The 22,467-nt window shown below is 36.9% G+C and overlaps 2 protein-coding genes across 2 annotated transcripts in view; one reads left to right on the top strand and one right to left on the bottom strand.

The window, feature by feature from the left end:
* Positions 1-348: 348 nt before the first annotated feature.
* Mrpl47 (mitochondrial ribosomal protein L47) lies at positions 349-17,964 on the bottom strand. The gene is made up of 7 exons (XM_013033706.1): positions 17,830-17,964; positions 14,845-14,996; positions 13,588-13,648; positions 10,953-11,049; positions 5,169-5,299; positions 3,658-3,753; positions 349-573 (listed from the first exon to the last, which is right to left on the bottom strand). The coding sequence occupies exons 1-7, from the start codon at positions 17,925-17,927 to the stop codon at positions 450-452; spliced, it is 759 nt and encodes a 252-aa protein (XP_012889160.1). The 5' UTR covers positions 17,928-17,964; the 3' UTR covers positions 349-449.
* Positions 17,965-18,023: 59 nt separating this feature from the next.
* The window catches only part of Ndufb5 (NADH dehydrogenase (ubiquinone) 1 beta subcomplex, 5, 16kDa), a 15,464-nt gene continuing 11,020 nt past the window's right edge, over positions 18,024-22,467 (top strand). The window contains 1 exon segment of the mRNA XM_013033674.1: positions 18,024-18,258. Within this exon segment, the coding sequence (XP_012889128.1) occupies positions 18,135-18,258 (124 nt within the window). The 5' untranslated portion in view covers positions 18,024-18,134.

Here is a 22,467-nt window from a genome sequence, read left to right on the forward strand (position 1 = left end):
TTCAAGTCCCACCACTGACATGAAAAAAAAAATTTTTTTTGGTGGAAGAGAGCCAGGTTTTGGTAGCTTATGCCTACTCAAGAGGTTGATACCTGAGGATCACAGTTCAAAGACAGCTTGGGCAGAAAAGTCCATAAAACTCTTAACCTCCAGTTGACCAGCTGAAAGCCACAGTGGAGATATAGCTCAAGTGATAGAGTGCCAGCCTTGAGTAAAAAAGCCAAGTAACAGGATGAAGCTCTTGAATTCAAGCCTCAGTACCAGCCCCAAAAATAAACAGTAGAAGTAAGACAACTTCCCAGACTTAACATGCTATGTTAACCATAAGAACAACTACTAGTAAGTCACTTGACTTTAAAAAATTCTTTATTAACCACTTAACATATATCTATTTACTTCGGTATACAGAATATTGCAAGAAAAAGCAACACATTAATAAGAGTTCAGACTTAACCAACGCTTGACTTCTGGGCTTCAGAAAGATGTGGAAACTTTTCCTTAAGAAATTTTTCTTTCTTTTTCTCTAAACTTCTCTTTCTTGCTTTGATGCGAGCTTGTTTCTCAAGTCTCAATCTAGAATAAAAACATAATAATTTATGCAGAATTAGTTCCCTGTTATTCAGCACTATCAAAACGTGTTCAAATCAGTTATATGAACACCTCACCTCTATGTGTCTCAGTTTTTGGGGTTTTATTCACATTATTGAACTTTATTACTGTAAACCTTCACAAGTCAAAAGATAAATGTGAAGCAAAAGGCATCTGTAATCCTATACCAACTGTACTAATTTCTGACAAGAAAGGGATATATAGATCTTATAAGTCTAGAACTGTCTGAATTAAAGTTCAGTCCTAACATGACCAATACTACTTTCCTACCTTATTTTAAAAACATTTTGTTGAGTATATATTTCACATTCTGAGATGTATGTGAGGCTTATGTGAATTCCCTTTTTTTTTTTTTGGTCTGGTCGTGGGGCTTGAACTCTGGGCTTGGGCTCTGGTTCTCAGCTCTTCAGCTCAAGGCTAGCACTCTACCACTTGAGCCACAGTGAAGCTTCTGGTTTTCTGAGTGGTTTATTGGAGATAAGAGTCTCACAGACTTTCCTGCCCAGACTGGAACCTGATCCTCAGATCTCAGCCTCCTGAGTAGCTAGGATTACAGGCATGAGCCACCAGTGCCTGGCTGAGTTCCCTACTTTGAAATACCAGTTGCCCTAGCTTACCACTTTTCCTACACATGGTACAAAACTATGCATTGAAGAAACAGGCACTGACTAAATTGCTGTCTGAGTGTAAGCCCACACATGAGCGTGTTAGGACATAATGCATGTGTGCCTCCAGTAACTTGGAGTTCGTCAGAGTTAAACATGATAAATCCATGGGTATCACACTTATGTTATTATACTAAACAAGTACTTTTTTATCTATAGGAATAAAATACAAAAGAGATTGTGCTGAGTACTTTTACAGCTTGCTAGTGCTATAGGGTAAGTCCGGTTAAAGACAACTATAAATAAATATATATGTGTATAAAGTAAGACAATAAACAAAAATTCCCCATTTATCAATCTTTGTTATAATTAAATTTTAGCTATTTACAGAAAGCAAACCCATCTGGAATAATACAAATTTGCTATTTAATGTTCTGGAGATTGTTATATTCTCTTAAGACTGTTTAAAAAAATACCAGACTAGGGAGGTGGAAACTGATTTTGTGGATTGAGGCTAGCCAGGGCAAAGTTGGTTAGACCTTATAAAAATAGAACAAGGGATACAGCACAAGTGGTAGAATGCTGGAGCATGAGGCTCTTGAGTTCAGTCCCCCAGACCACAACAAACATTCAAATGTGGATAAAGCATGAGAAGTGATACTGGGATTAATCAATTTTCACATTCCTGTGAAAGTCTTTGTATGATTAATTGGAGAACTTGCACAGAAAAACAACAATACAGTCAGATAAATTGCTTGCTTTCTGAATTAGGTCTTGAATGTGGATAGTACAGATTTCAAAACCAAAAGAACAGAAGTGGCTTAGCAAGGTGTATTCATAAAGCAAGATGAAAATTCTTTGAAGGATTAACAGCTAACATTAAACTGAAAATGCCAGGAAGGAAAGAATTTGGATTTTACTCTATGGACAAGAAGCTACTATACAGTTTTGATCAGCAATGATGTAACAAAAGGAAAATTAACCAGTCCATTACTCAATGGACTGAGGACAATGCTCAGTATTCAATTTGATGATGGACGGTACTAGGTAGAGACAGTAGGAGAAAAGACAGACCTGGCCCTGTGTAGGAGGATGGAAATCAAGGATGGAGTGACTTGTCAACTAGAACAGTGGTAATGAAAAAGATAACTGCTGTCCGGGCTCACACAGATGGATTCACTACAGACAAAAGTGAGAAGTAGCTGGCTCAGAGTGGAAAATAGAAATATTTGTAAACTGATTCTAAAGTAGATTAAACACTTTAAAGCTCAGGTTAAATATTCTCCCTACTAATTTGTTTTTTGGTTGCTTATCTTTTGGTATGAAAATAAATTCTCTGGGCATGTGTGTGTCAATCTTTGAAGAACTCTTGCTGAATGTAGAAATGTTACATCAAAGACAGTTGTTAAAAACTGTGGGAGTTTTTTGTTTTGTTTTTTATGTTGGTTGGTTGATTGGTTTCGTATTAAGACAAGATATTGCTATGAGTCCCGTGATGGCCTCAAATTCATAAGCCTCCTGCTTCAGTCTCCTGAGTGCTGGAATTACAGGTATGCACCATCACACATGACTAAAGCTGTGATTCTTTTTTTTTAAATTGAGATTAGGTGATTACATAACTTTTACATATTTAACAGTATTGTGGAATAGTGATAATTTAGTTTAAGTCACAAACACATTTTAACGTTCAAAGGCAAATTGTCATTATCATGGTCTATAAAGTTTGTGAATTCTATGAACTTTGACAATACAATTATTTTTTCCACATCAGGTGATATTTACATTTCTTTCCTTTTTAAAGCTGTGATTCTTATATTGCTAATATTTGACCTTTAACTTTCTAGCTGCTTTCCCAGCTTTGAATTCTAGGTAAAGCTCTGGCAACTTTAGTCAGGATGCCTACATTTCCCTGATCACATCTCTTTCCACAGCAATGGGAACAGGAAACAATAAGCATGCAATTTTCCCATCTGCCTACACTTTGAGGGTATTAAATGCTCTTCTGGTTTGTCTACTTCTGAATATGGATTCCGTGTATTAACTAGCTAAAATAAATGTTACTTTTTATAGCTATCAGCTGTTCTCTAAACAACAGGAGAGCCTTCTGCAGGACTGCATGAAGTCAGACATAATGCAACACATTTCCCTACACTTTAGCTCCCTTTCATTAACCTTGGAATATATGAGCTCACATTTTATACAATTGAACCATTTTGATTCTATTTACATTCATATAGATGGATGAATAGAAGTATACTAAAACTTTTGAAAAGATAAATACTACAATGTTATCTGGCTATTTCAGGATGTTGAAATTATATCTGACTTTTTTGTTACTAGCTCTTCCTTTTTTTCCTAATAAACAGGTATTACTTGTGCAATGAGATGAAAGCATTAAAAAGTCATCTGATATAAAGATGTTTTAAAGGGAACTTAGACTCACCTGATGAAACGGTCCACATAAGGCATTGCAAAGAATCGTTTCTTATTGTATCTTTTATTTAGGTACCAAGGTACAGGCCACTGCTTGAACTTGTGCCTGCCAATAAAGTAAAAAGTTATTGACTTACTTAAAAGAAACCATGTTTTTACTTCCCTAATTCCCCGCTCTTTCCTAATTGACTTTAAATGAATTAATCCAACTAAAATCAGGAGAAAAATGAAACCAAAGGATTGGGTTTTGTTTTCTCAGTACAGGAATACTTGATAATACTTGAATTCAGAGACTTGCCCTTTGCTTGGCTTTCTTGCTCAGTTGTCATTCTACCACTTTAACCACACTTTGAGCTCTGCTGTTGGCTGGTTATATTTTTCAAGATGGAGTTTAGTAGTCTTTTCTGTCTGAGCTGGCCTCAAACTGCCATCCTTTGGATCTCAGGACAGGAATGAGCCACCTAAAACTAAAAGTTTTTTCCCAATTGTTATAGTGCAATAATTATTCTCCCAGACTTTAGCTATTTATTGGGATGTTTGGCAATTTCTTTTTCTATGCTGGATTAGATGGCTACACATAACGTAACTTGGATCCAAACACCCTCTAAATTGGAATACAAGAAATCTCATCTACTAACTCTATTACAATAACTTAGTATGAGGACCAGAGAGAGTTTTTAACCACCTGAGATGCCTTCTGCACTTTGCTGAATAATGTATAAAATAATACCAACAAGGCTTCATTTAAGCTACTCACTCAAATGTAAATAAAACCCAGATTAGAAGTTTCTTTACACTGGACTATATCAATTATTTATACCTCAGTGAGAATGTTGACATCGGATCCTTTCCAATTTTCTGAGCAGTGAGGGAACGGTATGTAGCAGAAAAGCATACCATGAAGGATGGCAGTAAAATGTTTCATAATTTGGTTTAGCGCTTATCTTGATGGCAACAGGGACAAATTAAAACTTTTACGTACAACCTTATTCTTCAACCCTTTCAATTTTTTCTATATAATGAGAGAAGAAGTGTGTCCTGAAATTAGCTTTTGAATATAATAATCTAAATTACATGTGTATATATACTGAAAAAAATCCATAACTTTCATCAAATTATCAAAAAGTCATGATTCATATAAGACAAGAACCACTGTTATAAATAACCAATCTAGGAAATGGAGCTGTGACTCAAGTAGTGGAAAATCAGCTTGAGTGAAATGGCCTGATTCAAGCCCCAATACCTAGTACTGTCACAATAAACTATGTATATGTGTAAACTGTATATATCATATATATGTATATATATACACACACACAAATAAATATATATATACATATAGATATATATATATCTGAGCTAGTGACCTTCATTCATATCTTGGTATTCCAAAGAGGTTCTGGATCTCTTCTTATATAATATACATCTCTAGTATATCTCAAGAATGAATTTTTCCTAAGAGATACTGGGCAGGGAATGACACATAGGGTTTCTTCTCCAGTCACAATATAATCTATGTACCAGATGATTCTTCCAAAGATGTCCCTTCTCCAAGCACCAGGTCTAGCTTTTTCTTGACCAGTCTGAAGAAGCCGTAAAGCATCTTCTCTTTCCTGGACAACTTTATCCAATGCATCCATGGACTCAATTACCTGACAAAAAGATTCAATTTCAACAATCACCTACAACAGAATTCTAAAGGTAGAGAACATAAAAGGAATTATGCTTCAGAAAGTCCATGTTGAATATTTTTATCAAGGGACCATTATATCAAGTAGCTCTATTTAGCACAGGATGATTATATGAGTGTCTATAGTATTACTTTCAATAACTCTTTAAGAAGTGTATAGTTTCATTTCAATAAAAATCTGTTTACTTTGGATTTCCATATATTAGTTTTGTTGGAGTGGGATATACTTGCACAGATTTTATTTTGGAGACTCCATGGTATTTCAGAATTTGATTAATTAGTAACATTTGTTACTTCTGTTATACTAAAAACCATATTTTAGCTTCACTGTTTTCTTCCTATATCCACACAGTTTTCTTGCCTGCTTGGTAACTATTACAGGAAAGGAGAATCAGATCTGACATTAAGCTCAAAGATGCTGTGACATGCAAGCAGATACTACTAGAACTTTTTACCTCTTTCTTGTTAAGATTCTTATGTGAAGCCGGGCGCTGGTGGCTCATGCCTGTAATCCTAACTACTCAGGAGGCTGAGAGCTGAGTATCACGACTCAAAGCCAGCCCAGTCAGGAAAGTGCAAGACTTTCTTATCTCCAATTAACTATGAGAAAACTGGAAGTGGCATGGTGGCTCCAGTGGTAGAGCACTAGCCTTGAGCTGAAGAGCTCAGGGACAGCACCCACGCCTAGAGTTCAAGCCCCACAACCGACAAAAAAAAAAAGTCTTATTGTATAATTTTGTTGTACATAATATACTGACAGTAATATGTGTTGGTTTAGAAATAATTATTCATATTTGGGATGTTAATGTCAGATGAGTCAAACATTTTCATAGTTGTAAACAAGCATTTTTTCCTTTTTGTATTTATGTACTTAATTATGTCTAAATAGATGTACAAGGGGATTTCCATTCAACTTGTCAATTTATGAATACAGTGCATCTTGATCAGTGTCATCCCTTCCATCATTCTCCCCTCCATCTATCCCAACCCCACCCATCTCATTACCTACTTTCATTTTCACATATGTACAATGAATATTATGTTGTATTTGCGCACCGTTCCTCTCTCTATTCATTTGCCCACTGTGAGCAGTTTTTAAACGGGTATGTAAGCTATCTTTGAGCACAATAATAGATTTCAAACACTACATATACAATGACTGCAACTCCAGTAGATAAACAGAATCAAGGACAAGAATATTATCCTCTCAATGCAGAAAAGCTCTCTGATAAAATTCAGTAAGAAAAGCTCTGAAGAAATTACAGGTATACCTTAATAATAAAGGTTATATATGACAAAGATATATTTGACATCTTTTTTTTTTTGAGTCCGGTCGTAGGGCCTGAACTCTGGGCCTGGGCACTGTCCCTCAGCTCTTCAGCTCAAGGCTAGTGCTCTACCACTTGAGCCACAGCGCCACTTCCGGCTTCTCTTTTCTTTTTGCTTATGTGGTACTGAGGAATCGAACCCAGGGCTTTATGCATGCAAGGCAAGCACTCTACAACTGAGCCACCTTCCCAGCCCTATATTTGACATCTTAAATGGGGAGATACCAAAACTGTTTCCTCTAAAATCAGGAATAAGTCAAGTGTATCTACTATCTCCATTTTTTTTCTATTAATTTTTTTGTGTGAAAATACCATACAGAGGGGTTACAATTACATGGGCAAGATAATGAGTACATTTCTTATCAAGCATTGTTGCCGCCCCCTCTGTTTCCCTTTCCCATCCCTTTCCATCTCACCCCTACACCCCCCACCCCCTGCCAAAGTTATAAAGTTCGTTTTCCGACATAACGTCTTGTACATCTCATTGTTGCAATGGGTCCACTTGTATCCCTATTTAAACGATTTGTTTTTCCCTTCCCCTCCACAAATTATACCAACATCAAATACAGTGAAAGCAGGGGTTATACCGTGGGGGAGGGACATATAAAGCAACAAAGAAATCATCTTATAAATATGTTAGAAACAATAGCAAGAAAGACCATTTGAGTTCTTAGAATACTTTAACTAGTTAAAAGATATATGCATGACCTCAAAGTACTTCCTAAAATACTTATTTAGATTCAAAAATAAATATAACTATATAGTGGAGAAATCTGACAGAAAACACCTTAACTAAGTTATTAATTCTGACATAATCAGAAATGGAATGAATTAGCACTTTGCTTCCTAATCTATACAATGCAAATATAGTATGTCTCTGACAATAATAAAATCTTACAATGACAATCTTTTTTTTGGGGGGTGGGGTGGGGTTCAGTCGTGGGGCCTGAACTCTAGGCCTAGGAGCTGTCCCTCAGCTCTTCAGTTCAAGGCTAGTGCTCTACCATTTGAGCCACAGCGCCATTTGCGGCTTTTTTCTTTTTGCTTATGTGGTGCTGAGGAATTGAACCCAGGGCCTCAGGCATGCAAGGCAAGCGCTCTACCACTGAGCCACCTTCCCAGCCCACAATGACAATCTTATCTCTATCAATACTATAAAAGCCTCAGAAAGGAGGAGACAACATGCTTGATTAGAAATGTACTCATTACCTTGCCCATGTAATTGTAACCCCTGTATGGTATTTTCACAATTAAAAAAACTCAGACAAATTCAAATTAAGGAACTGGTCTATACATTTTTTTAAAAAATGTAAATGTTAAGCCAGGTGTGAGTGTGCAATGCCCCTAATATGAGGTTTTGGAATTGGAGGCAGGAAAATCTTGAGATCCAGGACAACCTGGACTATGTAGTGAGAATCTTATCTCAAAAGGCCAAACAACAACAAAACCCATTTTAGAAGGGAAAGTCCAAATCTCTAGATAAAAGAGAAAGAAACAAAAAAGAAAAAAAATCTAAAAATGCATGATCTAGGTTCTTTTCCTATAACAGACATTATTAGGCAGCACAGTGGCTCATGCCTGTAATCATAGCTATTTAAAAGGTTGAGATCTGAGGATTGTGGTTCAAAGCTACCCCAGCAGGAAAGTTTATGAGACTATTTTGTCGGCTGGGGCTTGAAATCTGGGCCTGGGCGCTGTCTAGGCTCTTCAGCTCAAGGCAAGCACTCTACCTCTTGAGCCACAGCACCACTTCTGGTTTTCTGGTGGTTAACTGGAGATAAGGGTCTCACAGACTTTCCTGACTGGGCTGGCTTTGTACCATGATCCTCAGATCTCAGCCTCCTGAGTAGCTAGGATTACAGGTGTGAGGCACCTGTGAGTGCCCAATTGGAGACTTTTATCTCCAATTAATCACCCAAAAAAACCTGGAAGTGAAGCTGTGGCTCAAGTGGTAGAACACTAGCCTTGTGCAAAAAACTTTAGGGACAGCACTCAAGCCCTGACTTCAAGTCCCAGCCCTGAGTTCAAGCCCCAGAACTAGCACACACAAAAAAAAAGATTGTTGGGAGATACATATACAATATATAATTTACATATAATATTTATATAACATAAATATTTAATATATTTCATATTTTGTATTTTATATATAATACTATTATATGAATGTTAATTTCCCAATTTAAGAATTAGATAGTGGCTGCCAGGTACCAATGGCTCACACCTGTAATCCTAGCTAGTCAAGAGGGTGAGATCTTTCAAGAACTGAGGTTGGTTCGAGCAGCCTGGGCAGGAAAATTCATACAACACTTATCTCCTACTATTAATCACCAAAAAGTAGGAAGTGGAGCTGTGGCTGTGGAAGATTGTCAACCTTCAGCAAACAATGCTTAGGGACAGCATCCAGACCCTAAGTTCACACTCAAGGACCAGTGCATGCACATGCATGCATGTGTACACACATATTAAGAATTATACAGACTAAGAGATTATTGATTTTTAAATATAAAATTAAATTTTTATAATAAAGTAACATGATACATACATTACTTACTCTCAAAAGCTGAGAACAAATTGAAATGGGAAAAGCAAAGATGATAGCACAAATATTGTGAAATAATTACATCTAAAATCTTGGAAGGATATACAAGACTTCTTTGTACTGTACATGTAGCTTTTTTTTTGTATATCTAACATTAGGTCAAAATTAAAAAGGTTAAAACTTTTTTAAAAATAAATAAAAAACTTTCACTAAGCCACAATAGCCTTTTCATTAATTACAGAAAATAACTGAAGATTTACTGCATACTTTTTTTTAAAACTTTCTCCAATGATTAATGTCTTTTCCTTCTGAAAGGCAATGTGGTAGTACGCTATGACTGGTGTGAAGACAGGAAACTGAAGGTTAGGCAGCAGTACTAAAGGTATCATAAAACCTGAGTTCTGTTCTCATTATGTACCATGACACAGAAAAATCAATAGTATTGATCTTCAAAGCAATCTAGGAAAAATACTTGAAAATATAAAAACATTTTAATTTTACATGGAAAGGTATCTTAACATTTAAAGAAGAGGTATATCTACATTAAAAAGAAGGAAATCTATGCTATATGGGTAGGTAAAAATGCTAATTTCATGAGAGTATATACAGAATAGCTAAGTTTATATAGATAAAAATAAGCAGGTATAGGTCTACAACTAAACATTCCAAAAGATACAAGTTTACTGCAGCTCTATACACAATATACAAACTGTGGAATCATCTGAGGTACTCAGCTAAAAATATGATACATAAAAACCATGGAATATTAAACAGTCATAAAGAAAATTAAATTACATATGTCATTTGCAAGAAAATGAAGGAAAGTGAAGATCATCACGAAGAGATATGTCAAGCTAAAGGGCCAAATATTATTCCTCTGAGGAATAAATGAGAAACACTTAAGACTGATTATTGGGAATGAGAATAGGAAAACAAGAGTTTTAATGAAGAAGGCCTACTTAAACTAACAATTTTTTTCCAAACATGAATTTTCTTAACACCATTTAACTATATATTTTAAAATATTTAGGGCAGTAAGTTTCATTATATATAAATATATATAATATATATACTGCCTTAATTATATATATATATAATATATATATATATATTTTTCTTTTTTGCGGGGGAGTAGGGGGCGTTGGTCGTGGGCTTGAACACTGGGCCTGGATGCTGTCCCTCAGCTCTTCAGCTCAAGGCTAGTGCTCTACCACTTGAGCCGCCACTTCCTCATTTTATATTTTTATGCCACAGTAAAAAAACAAAAAAAAACAAAACTGTAATTCTTAGCTACTCAGGAGTCTGAAAGCAGAAGGATTGCCATTTGAGGCTAGTCTAGACAGAAACAGCTCTCAAGACTCTATCCTAAAAATAACCAGTAAAGAACAGGACTAAGGCATGACTAAGTGGAGACACAACGCCCTGAGTTCAAACCACAGCACTGCCAAATTAAAAAAAAAAAAAAAGGAAACCAAATTACACACACACACACACACACACACACACACACAGAGCTATATACCTGTATGTTGGGAGTTGCAGGTAGGAATGAAGAGTCACTACAGTGTACAGTTGTGAGATGAAAGACATGTGCTAAAACAATAGTTGCGATGGCTGCATAGTTGACTAAATTTATTGAAAATCAAGGTAAAATAACATATCTATTTGACAAGAAATACAGGAGGCAGATACTTCTTTTAGCTTTCACCCTGCCACAGGAGTGTCTAGCCACCCACTAACCTTACCTTTTCTAACCGTTCTGGACTTGGCATTGGCAATCTCTGCCGCTTGGCTTCCTGCTCTAGAGTTAGAAGCATGTTTCTTTCTTTCAGTAAGACATACCTAATCAAAGAATAGACAAGTTAGGATGCAGAGTACTCTAGGGTTATGTGAATAAAGTTGCAACTTTTGACATCAAAATTAGTGATCTGTACTTGAAATCCTTTAGCAATCTTAATATCCAGAATATCATCACAAAGAATAAGCCTTTATTTGTTTTTTTCTGCCATGTTTTTTATTTTGCAAATTAATGCTGAGGGTAACTCACGCAGGATATACACAGATATACCTTTATTTATATGTTTAATAAACCTTGCTTGTGCTCACATAATGTATTTGTTGCAAGTACTTTAAAAAAAAAAGCCTAAAACATGGTTCTTCACTTCAGTGGTCAAAAAAGGAAGGTAAATAACATTTACTCACATGCCAGGCAGTGTGCTGAACATTTTATATCTAGTATTTCACTTAATTTGCAAACCAACCTTTTAAGTTGATATTATTTCCTCTTCCTAAATAAACAAAAGCCATGGCTCACACTAGTTTTTGGTTTTTTTTTTTTTTGGGTCCGGTCATGTGGCCTGAACTCTGGGCGTGGGCACTGTCCCTCAGCTCTTCAGCTCAAGGCTAGCGCTCTACCACTTGAACCACAGCGCCACTTCCGGCTTTTTTTCTTTTTGCTTATGTGGTGCTGAGGAATTGAACCCAGAGCCTCAGGCATGCAAGGCAAGTACTCTACCACCTAGCCACCTTCCCGGTCACACTTGTAATACTAGCTGCTTTGATGTGAGGAGATGATCTGAAGCAAGCTCAGGCAAGGAAGTCCTAGAGACTCTTATCTCCAATTAATCACCAAAAGCCAGAAGTAGACATGTGGTTCAAATGACAGAGCACTAGCATTGAGTAGGAAAGCTCAAGGACAGTGCCCAGGCCCTGAGTTCAAATCCCAGTACAAACACAAATAAATGAGTAAATAAATAAGTAAAGCTGAGAGAAGTAAGGTATTTGGGGTCATTTAGCCAATTCTGATTTGGGGTCTTGGGATTCACTGTATACAAAATCCATTCTATTTTTAAAATTCATTCTGCTTCTGAATTTGTAATGTGATGTAGTTATTGGGTGGGAGAGAGAAATATCAGAATAATTAATTAGAGATGAAATATTCTCTCCTAGCTAAGATGACTAAGGAAAGCTTCACAAAGAAGCTAGGATTTGTTAAGATGGAAAGGAGAGTAAAGCAATTATAATCAAAGGTACCAATGAAGTACAGTTAAAGTGGGGATAGATTCTATGGGTCCAACTTGGAAGAAAAGTAAGAAAATAACTGTGGAAGGCATTGAAAGTCAGATGAAAGGAATCATGGTACTTTGTATTAGAGAGAACAATCTGGGGAAAAGGAGTGACAGAAGACTGGTTTTAGCCACAATGAATGTAAAGTAACATTAAAGTACAGTAATGACCCTCTTATTGATAACCTAAAATAATACTGCTTTAATGCAACTTATTTTCTATGATGAATACACACATACAAACACACCTCACTAGTGGTTTTTATAAGCACTTTCCAAATCTTTTTGTAAGGGTCTCAGTATGTAGACCAAGCTAACCTGGAACTTACTATGGAGTCAAGGTTGGCCCCAAGATCTCCATTCTTCTGCCTCTACCTCCTAAGTATTGGGATTACTAGCCTGACTTTAAAAAAAAGTGCCAAAACATAAATAGCCTTTTGAATGTTGTAATGCATGCCTACTAAAGTGCCAAGGCAGATAACAATCCTGAGTGAAGTGGATTGGTTAAACGAGGAGCAGGGTGCACAAGAGCCCTGGTGTACACTGCTCCATCTACTAGGAAGAACTCCCACACAGACCATGTGGGAAGACAGGGACAGTGTGGACAGACCAGTCTGATTATTCAAAGGAAGCTAGAAGTCTTCCTCATATAAAATTTCCCATTTTGAACATAAGTATGATTAAACAGAACACCTATGGGATAAATGTCAACAAAGATATAACCCACTTAAATTCATCAGGAGACTCTGCCAGAAAATTCCAACAAAATAACCCTCCAATGAATAACTAATATAAGCTAATCTGCAGAAGAATCCAGACCAAGGAAAAGGAAATATAAAGGAGAAAAGTGTGAATGTGACCAAGTATTCCTCAACTTGATTTTATTGTTAATTTACTGAAATTGCTAGGACAAATATGTGACTGGTAACAATTATAGTAAAATTTCTAAACTCCCATTTACTTCAAAACCATGATAATATATCATAGCTTAATCTAACATTTTTCATATTTATAAATCTCATATTTATAATCTCATGATCTAATACATCATATGTATAATCCACAGTACTATGAAACAAATCATTTTGCTCAGTTTCTTACAGCAAACAGGTGCACAGTTGTTACCTGACTATCACACTATAACTGTTTCAAACAGGTATACAGTTGTCACCTATCACACTATAACTGCTTCTAACAGATGCATAGCTGTTACCTATCACATTGTAACTGTTTCAAACAGATATATAGTTGTCACCTGACTATCAAACTGTGACTATTTCTAACACCCAGGTAACACTGTACTTAGTGCACCTACCAAAGTTTATGTAAATCTTCATTACTTTTGTTCCTTAACTGTTGACAGGTCCATGCAGCTCCTATTAAAATTATAAATCAAAACATGAAATAAATGGACTTAGAAAAATTATGTTAAGTAAGTCTAACATAGAAAGACAAATCACACATTTTTTTCTTCTCATATGTGGATGTTAGATCTAAAATACAAATACACATGATAACATATACAGGGTATATGCATATACACACAAACTGACTAAAGGGAAGAGTCCAACAGTGTAACTCCTTCGAGCAACTAATCAACCATTTAACAAAATACCAGGAAGCTGAAACATGTTGTGGGAGGGCGATAAGAAGGGAGTGGAGGGTCTATACAAATGGAGTGAGGAAGGGTGAGCAAAAAGAGTTCTTATTTTCAGTGTATACTATGTAAAAACTTAACCATGTAACTTGAAGGTAGGGACAGGATGGGGAAAAATGAAGAACAAAGGAAGGGGTGACATTGATTAAGATGCATCATACTTATAACCTAACTTCTGAAATTAAAACCCATTTGTATAACTATTTAATAAATATAAATAAATATATTTTTTAAAATGCAAAATGTGTTTAGCTATTTTCTTTTGGTCACAATAAATCTGTTAACCTCTAAACCTGTAAAACATAGAATAGCATTATTATATTATGTAATATAAAATTAAGAGCTTAAATAACAGTATTCTGTCAACAGCCTTCAAAGGTTGTTAACGTTAGTGGTTGCATTTTCACACACTAATACAAAAATATCTGTAATATAAACTTTCAATTTTCACTTAAAAATGGGATTTAAAATAAACCCTAAAAATCACCCCAATTAATAGTTTTTATCTACTTCTCTTCTAGGAACAATTCTGCCAACCTCCAAGGAACAATTCACTCTAGGAGTGAATTTTTTTCCTAGTCTCAAAAAAAAAGGAAAAATATAAAAAAGATGAAAGGAGATACCTAACTAATTCCTAAATTGGAGAAATACTTGTACAATGACAAATGATTCAGCAAATTTATTGAATATTTAAACTTTTTTTTTTTTCCCCAGTCCTGGAGCTTGAACTCAGGGCCTGAGCACTGTCCCTAATGCTTCTTTTTGCTCAAGGAGCACTCTACCATTTGAGCCACAGCACCACTTCTAGCTTTTTCTGTTTATTTGGTGCAGAGGAATTAAACCCAGGGCTTCATGCATGCTAGGCAAGCACTCTATTGCTAAGCCACATTCCCAGACCTAAATTAAATATCTTACCAGATTTCACTTTTTGTTCCCCCCAATTCTTTGGATCATCAAAAAATTCTTCTAGTCCTCTTGTTGACAATGTGGTATGAAATAATTTAGGTCGGTGCAAAGAAGTGACATTTGGTACACTCTTATGCAGGAAACTAAGAGAAAACCTGCAACTGAACACATATAAATAGATGAATAAACCTTTAAAATATCTGGATCTTATGAGCAATAAACTGAATCATTTCCTCACTGCAATATTAAAAAAAAAAGACTCAGAATTGTTATACCAGAAGCAGTAAAAAATTTAAAATGCTACAGAAAATTTATGTTACTTTGTACAAGTTGCTATCCTGTAATTTAGAAATTATATTTTAAGGTGACCTTTTTAATCTTCATTCTACTATGGCAAATAAAATCTAGAAGCAGACAAAACAATCTGCAGGCCAATTTTACATCATGTATTTGGGGTCCAGAATGCTTCTTCCTTTCATTCTGTAACTGCACATCTAGAAACTATAGAATTTCAACTACAGAAATTACTATGGAGAGGCACCTACAAATTTTCTATTGAAAGTGTTTTATGTGACATCAAAATTTAACAATTACACGAATATGCAATTAGGGAATGGTTAAAATTATAATGCATAATAAACTTAGAAATTGTTTTAAATAATATCTAAAGACTTGGGGAAAACATTTTACAAAAACAAAATGATGTAAAGTACCATAAGTGCTGTTTTCCTACCAAGAATATTAAAGTTGAAACAATCAGCTAAATCCAAATGAATGATATTTTTTAAAAAGCTAATCTTATTTTTTTTCAAGTGTCAACATTGCTACAATATGGTGGCTCACATCTGTATTCCTAGCTAATCAGCTTAACGGCCAACTCAAAAGCCCACCTAAAAAAAAGCCAAGAATGATGGTGTTTTATCTTATTTACAAATATCTATGTAAACATATCCAGGGTCATATGCATATATAGACAAATGCATTAACTAAAGTATGGCATATTCAAGGGAGAATTCCAGTGGTATAATTCCTCTGAACAACTTATAGTCTAACAAAATAAATACCAGGATGCTGGAACACCAGGTGTCAGTGAGAGAGGATGTCAAGGGGAGAGGCATAAATGAATGAAAAAAGGAAGGGTGGGAAAATGTAATCATAATATTCAAAGTATATATGTGAATGGGACTAGGGGAATGAGGGACTAAGAAGGGTTGGAAAAGATGGGGGAGAGTGATGAAAGAGATGACAGTGATCAAGCAAGATGCACTGTACCCAAAAACTGACATGTTGAGTTGAAACCCTTTTGTACAATAACTTAAAGGTTAAAAAAAAAAAAAGACGTGTCAGGGCTGGTGGCTCACACCTGTAATCCTAGCTACTCAGGAGGCTGAGATCTGAGGATCAAGGTTCAAGGCCAGACCCGGCAGGAAAGTCTATGAGACTCTTATCTCCAATTAGCCATCAGAAAACTGGAAATGGTGCCTTGGCTCAAGTGGTAGAGTGTGTCTTGAGCTGAAGAGCTTAGGGACAGCGCCCAGACCCAGATTTCAAGCCCTACGACAGAAAAAAAAAACAAAAAACAAAAAAAGAAGAAGGGTAGCATATATCTGTGGTCCCAGACACTCAAGAGGTGAAAGTAGGAGGCTCATGGTTTGAGGCACAGCCTGGGCAAAGAAAAACACCTTACCTAAAAGATAAACTTAAAAAACAAAACTACCCAGATGGGAATATGCCAGAACTAGTAGAGTGCTCACCTAGCAACTGTGAGGCTTTAAGTTCAAATCGTATGGAGGTAGGAAAAAATTCAGTATCATGAAATTAAAAACAAAAAATAATCTAGTTGAAAAAAAATAAAAGGTTGAAAACATAAAATAACGAATCCAATAAACTGAGCATTACTGGATCCTGCATGCAAAAGAAAATTAACAAAGGCATTATCAGGACATATATTAAATAATCCTAGTCTTATAACAGTATTTTCTGAGTACAATCGTTGTAATGTAGTAAAGCAAGGTCCTTGCTCTTAGAAGATGTATGTCATGATGTTGGAAATATAAGCCTCAAACAGTTCAGAACAAAAGTATATAGATATATAAAAAATAAAGTAATGATTGGTTAATAAAAGTACAGACTGTGGTAACTGTACTATAACAATTTTTCTATTTTGCTGAAAAAATTTTAAACAAAATAAAATTGGGGAAAACAGTAGTAAACAAAATATGTATATATATATGTATATGATCCTATTTTAAAATACATCTGTGTCTATAGGAATGGTTAAAAGGAACGGATGAAAATCTGCCATTTTTGAGTTGATGGTAGTTTTTAGTTACTGCTGCAAAATGCGATACACATTTGACCAACGTGTTTGCAAGTAAATAGGTATTTACTTAATGCTAGAATTGTTTTCAGAAAAGGATGAAGAGATAATTGATTCACGTTTGTTACCCTGTTCAAATTGCAACCACTGCAAAAATTAAAAGCAACTGAATATGTGTAAGGTTAGTGCAAATAATAATACAGTAGCACATAATAGATGCTCAGTAACGTGCACTCGGCAGCAATGTGCTAAATCATATTTACCTAAAGCAAAAAAGGATTGGTTATCCAGAAGACAAATGTGTTTCACCTGGAAATAATGAACAGCACATTCTGTTAGGTTCTGCGACGACCCTCCCTACTCTCTTTTTTTCATCCAATCAAACCTAAGCACAGTTCAGTTCATAGGATAAAGTTCTTAAACTCATACACCGTAAGAGTGGCTTCTGTATTTTCAGCTGTAATTCAATAAATCCAGGGTAAAGAAAGCCTTATGAGTGCCTAGTCCACAGTAGGCAGCAACATGATTGAGGCAGAAGCCTGTGTTAGCGGTGAAGTTCTCTGAGGTCGGGCCTGGCCATCAGGGGGGTAAATTCCTTTTCTAAGCTGTTTTCGCCAGAGCCACAAACATCCCCAGTGGAGGAGGTGGGGAGACCTGCTCTTCACACCACTTACCCTGTGCTAGCGGGGGCCTTAGAAGTAATTAACGATCCAGAAACCTTCAGGACTGCGGAGAGTCTTCTACAAAATACACCCAAGCCGCCTCCAGCCATTTTTTTAATAAAGGCCGGGGGGGGGGGGGAGGACTTCGTCCGCTGTAAATGACGTCACTTCGGTCGCCTCACGCTGACTGAATGAAGCAAACCGGAACAGGACCTTGCCATAACTGAACATGGCCGAATCTCACCTTTGCCGTCATTGGTAAATTGGCCCTCCCGGCTCCCGTTACTCTCGCATCTTCCCCTTTGCCGGACGTAGCCATGGCGGCCATGAGTTTACTGCAGCGGGCTTCGGTCACTGCGCTGACAGCTCTGTCTGGCGGCCGACTCGGTACGGGACTCGGATTCAGAGGCTTTCTCACCCGCGGCCTTCCGAAGACTGTCGGTGGGTGCTACCCTCGGGAGAGAGCGCAGGCCACGCGGGCGGGGGACACGGGGGAGCCGTTCCCAAGTGACCTTGGTGGGATCCGAGGTGGACAGGACACGCCGGGGCTTTGGGAGAGGCACAGTGCCAACTTGGGAAGGTCTATCCTATAGTAATCAGATCGTTTAAATTGTTCTTTAGCTTTTGTAAAAAACAAAACAACACTTTGCCCTTCACTGTTGGCAGCTGAGGCGGGGAAAGCCCGAGGTGAGACCTGTGTCTCTAAAGGAACAGGTGTGGGGTATGTGGGATGTTGTTGTGTTTTGCGGAGACAGCCTAGCTTTGTATAATTCAATCTACTTGTAAATCCAGGCTGATTTCATTACTACATATTCACCAGCATTATAGTCTCCTTATAAAGAAACTTAAAACAATTTCGTGGATTCCTAAAGCTCATTAACTCATGGGCACAATAATCACCGTGTCCTATGAGTGCTTAGTCCCAAGTCTGCATACTTAACATCCGTGGGCTTCTCAATGACACAATTGACCGTTTGTGAGAGTAGAACTTAGTGCACGTGAAACGTTATCCAGAACCTGGTGCCTTGTGTGAGGCCGGATGGTGCATCTGTAGCCCCACCACTGGGGAAGCTGAGGCTAGAGGATTGCAAGGTCGAGACCAGCCTTGGCTACAAAGCAAGAAGCTAGATAGTTTTATTCCCATATTACTGACTTCACTGTGCAAAATAAGGCACCACTCCTAACAAATTAATAATGACAGCTAATATTAATCTGTTAGGTATCAAACACCAAAGGCTCTCAAGTATTTATTTAATCTCCTTAATCAAACATTAACCATACTTTGTTTACCCTATGCAATACAAATAGAGAGGAAGTCAAACCTTTACCATAAAGCCCAAAAGATTGTCTCCATCTTAAAAACAGTTTATCTTATTTTACTTCTCTTATACTTTCCCAGTTTAATTTTAATCATGCCATTTCACATAATGAGGTAATACTCATATAGCTTGCTGGAACATGATGAAAAGGACTGGTAGTATTCGATAAAGTTCCTGAAAAAGTTTAAACCTAAACTACATGTGCTACATTCCTTGGCAGAATCCTTTTGTAAGCTATTTCTGATTACAGGTATCCTCAAATATGCAAATATAAATCTTTCAAATACTCCCTCAGTTAATATTTGAGTTTAGGTAGAGGAAAGGTGAGGTGAAATGTTATTCCTAAGTTCCTCTTTGTACACTATTCCTTTCTCTTAAGAGTTCTGTAAGGGGGCTGGGAAGGTGGCTCAGTGGTAGAACGCTTGCCTTGCATGCATGAGCCCCTGGGTTTGATTCCTCAACACCACATAAGGGAAAAAAAGCCGGGCGCTGTGGCTCAAGTGGTAGAGCGCTAGCCTTGAGCTGAAGAGCTGAGGGACAGCACCCAGGCCCAGAGTTCAGGCCTATGACTGCCCCCCCCCAAAAAAAGGATCAGTATCAGGAGTGTAGGTCCTTTGCCATGGGAACAGGAAGGATCTAATAGATAGATATCTATTACAAGATGAGTGTTTATCTCTGTAGTATTTTCAAAGGTATTTTGTATCTGTCATTATGGACTGAAGGTTTTAATCTCTTTTATTATGGTTTCATCTATTCCTAAAATAATGTATGCTCCTGAATAGAAGGGAAGCCTTATTTTGTTTTTCCTGGAGCTAAGCTGCTTAAACTCAGATCCTGGCTTCTGAATTGAGAAGCTCTATGACCTTGAGTCATCTTGGAACTAAAGTGGAAGGCACTTACTTGCTCATAATTTACATGCCCTTATCTTTTTTTAAAAATGATAGTTTTAACCTAATTCATAGATTAATTGTGAAGAGTAAATGGGAAAATTTCCAGTACCTGACATAGGCTTTTCTTTTAAAAATATTGGTAAAATGCATACAACATAAAATGTACTGTCTAAATCATTCTAAGTGTGCAATCCAATGGTATTTAATACACTCATAATGCTGTATAACTATCACCATCACCCATAACTCCTTTTATCTAGTGAAACTATATTCACAAAACAAAAACTCTACATCAGCCCCTCACAGCCACCATTCTTTTGTCTCTATGATTTTGGACTACTCTAAATAACTCATAATTGGAATAATCTAGTAGTTGTCCCTTTGTACTTAGCTTATTTCATTTAGCATGTCCTCAAAGTTCATCCATTTTGTAGCATATATCAAAATTACTTTTTAAAGCTAGATAATATTTCATTGTATATATATGCATTTACCACTCAGTGTCTGAGGCAGACTGGCTCCAGGACACCCACAGATTCCAAAATCATTAGTTATTCAAGTCTCATATATTCTATGTATGTCCTCTCATATACTTTAAATTTTCTCAGGATTACTTTATAATACTTAACGTAATGCAGTGCTATACAAATCATTCTATATTGTGTAAGGGCAAATATCAAGGAAAACATATGTGTGTTCACTACAGATGTAATTTTTTTGGGGGGGACGTCAGTAGTGGGGCTTGAACTCTAGGCCTGGGTGCTGTCTCTGAGCTCTTTAGCTGGACACCACTTGAGCCACAGCGCCACTTCCGGCCTTTTTTTACTGTTTATGTGGTGTTGAGGAATCAAACCCAGGGCCTCATGCATGCGAGGCAAGCACTCTACTGCTGAGCCACCTTCCCAATCCCCAGATGTAATTCTTTTTCCAATACTTTCCATTTATGGTTGGTTGAATCCAAGGAAGTAGAGTTCACAGATACAAAGGCTCCACTGTCTACTCATTTTCTGTGGACATTTGAATTGCTTCTGTGTTTTTGCTATTGTGAATAATGCTGTGAGCATGCTTCTACAAATGTCTCCTTGAGATTTCACTTTCATTTCTTTTGGGTATAGACACAGAAGTAGAATAACCTTTTCATAGAGTAGTCCTATATTTAATGTTTTTGAGGTATTGCCTGGAATGGCTATACCATTTTGCATTGTTACCAGCAGTATAAGAGATCAAAATTTTTTGCGTTCTCACCAACACTGGTTGTTTTCTGGACTATATACTTATTTATTGTATAGTGCTAGGGTTTGAACCCTTAGCCTTGTGATTACTAGTTAAGGCCTGTCTTGTTTGATCCCTGCTCCCATCCCTTTTTTTAATTTTGTTTTTGAGATAGGGTCTCATTAGCTTTACCCAAGATGGCCTCAAACAGCCATCCTCTGCCCTCTGCCTTCTGAGTAACTGGGATTAGAAATGGGTACCACCACACCCAGCTGGATTTCTGTTTTTTGTCTTTTTTAAAATTTCTTGTTTTTTATGGTACTAGGGTTTGAATTCAGAGTCTTCTATTTGCTAGGTAGATGCTCTACTGCAAAGCCACATCTCCACCTATTATGTGTTGGTTATTTTCGAGATAAGATCTGGAAACATAGCCCAACCACTATTCTTCTATTTTATGCTGCATGGGTGCACAGGTGCACACCACTACATCAAGCTTTTTTTCATTGAGTTGGACTCTTGAGAACTTTACTGCCCAGATTAGCCTAGAATCACAATCTTCCTGATCTTAGCCTCTTACATGACTTGGAATAAAAGGCACATGCCACTATACCTATATGTTGGTTGAAAAGGGTTTGATGAACTTTTTGCCTAAGCTCCCCTTGAATCATGATCCTCCTGATCTCAGTCTCCAAGAAGCCAGTGACTGGCTGAATTCTTGCAGTAACCTTTCTACTAGGTAGGCAGTAGTGGCTCATTGTAATTTTAATTTGCATTTCCTTAATGATTAATGTTGAACATCTTCTATGTTTTAATTTCTACTTTCATACAAGTCATTGTGTTTTGAGTTGGTTTATTGTTGAATTTTAGGAGTTTTCGATTCTCGGTATCAATCCCTTATCAAATACATCAATTTCAAGTATTTTCTCTCTTTACATGGAGAAAAATTTTATTCTGTTAATAGTATCACAAGGTGTACAAAATTTATATTTTTCCTTAAGTCCAATTTATTTTTGAACCCCATTTTTTTGGGGGGTCCAGTCATGGGGCCTGAACTCTGGGCCTGGACGCTGTCCCTCAGCTCTTCAGCTCAAGGCCAACACCCTACCACTTGAGCCACAGTGCCACTTCCGGCTTTTTTTTCTTTTTGCTTATGTGGTGCTGAGGAATCCAACCCAGGGCCTCATGCATGCAAGGCAAGCACTCTACTACTGAGTCACCTTCCCAGCCCA

The sequence above is a fragment of the Dipodomys ordii genome, unplaced genomic scaffold (assembly GCF_000151885.1).
Source record: "Dipodomys ordii isolate 6190 unplaced genomic scaffold, Dord_2.0 Scaffold175, whole genome shotgun sequence".
Classification (NCBI taxonomy): Eukaryota; Metazoa; Chordata; class Mammalia; order Rodentia; family Heteromyidae; genus Dipodomys; species Dipodomys ordii.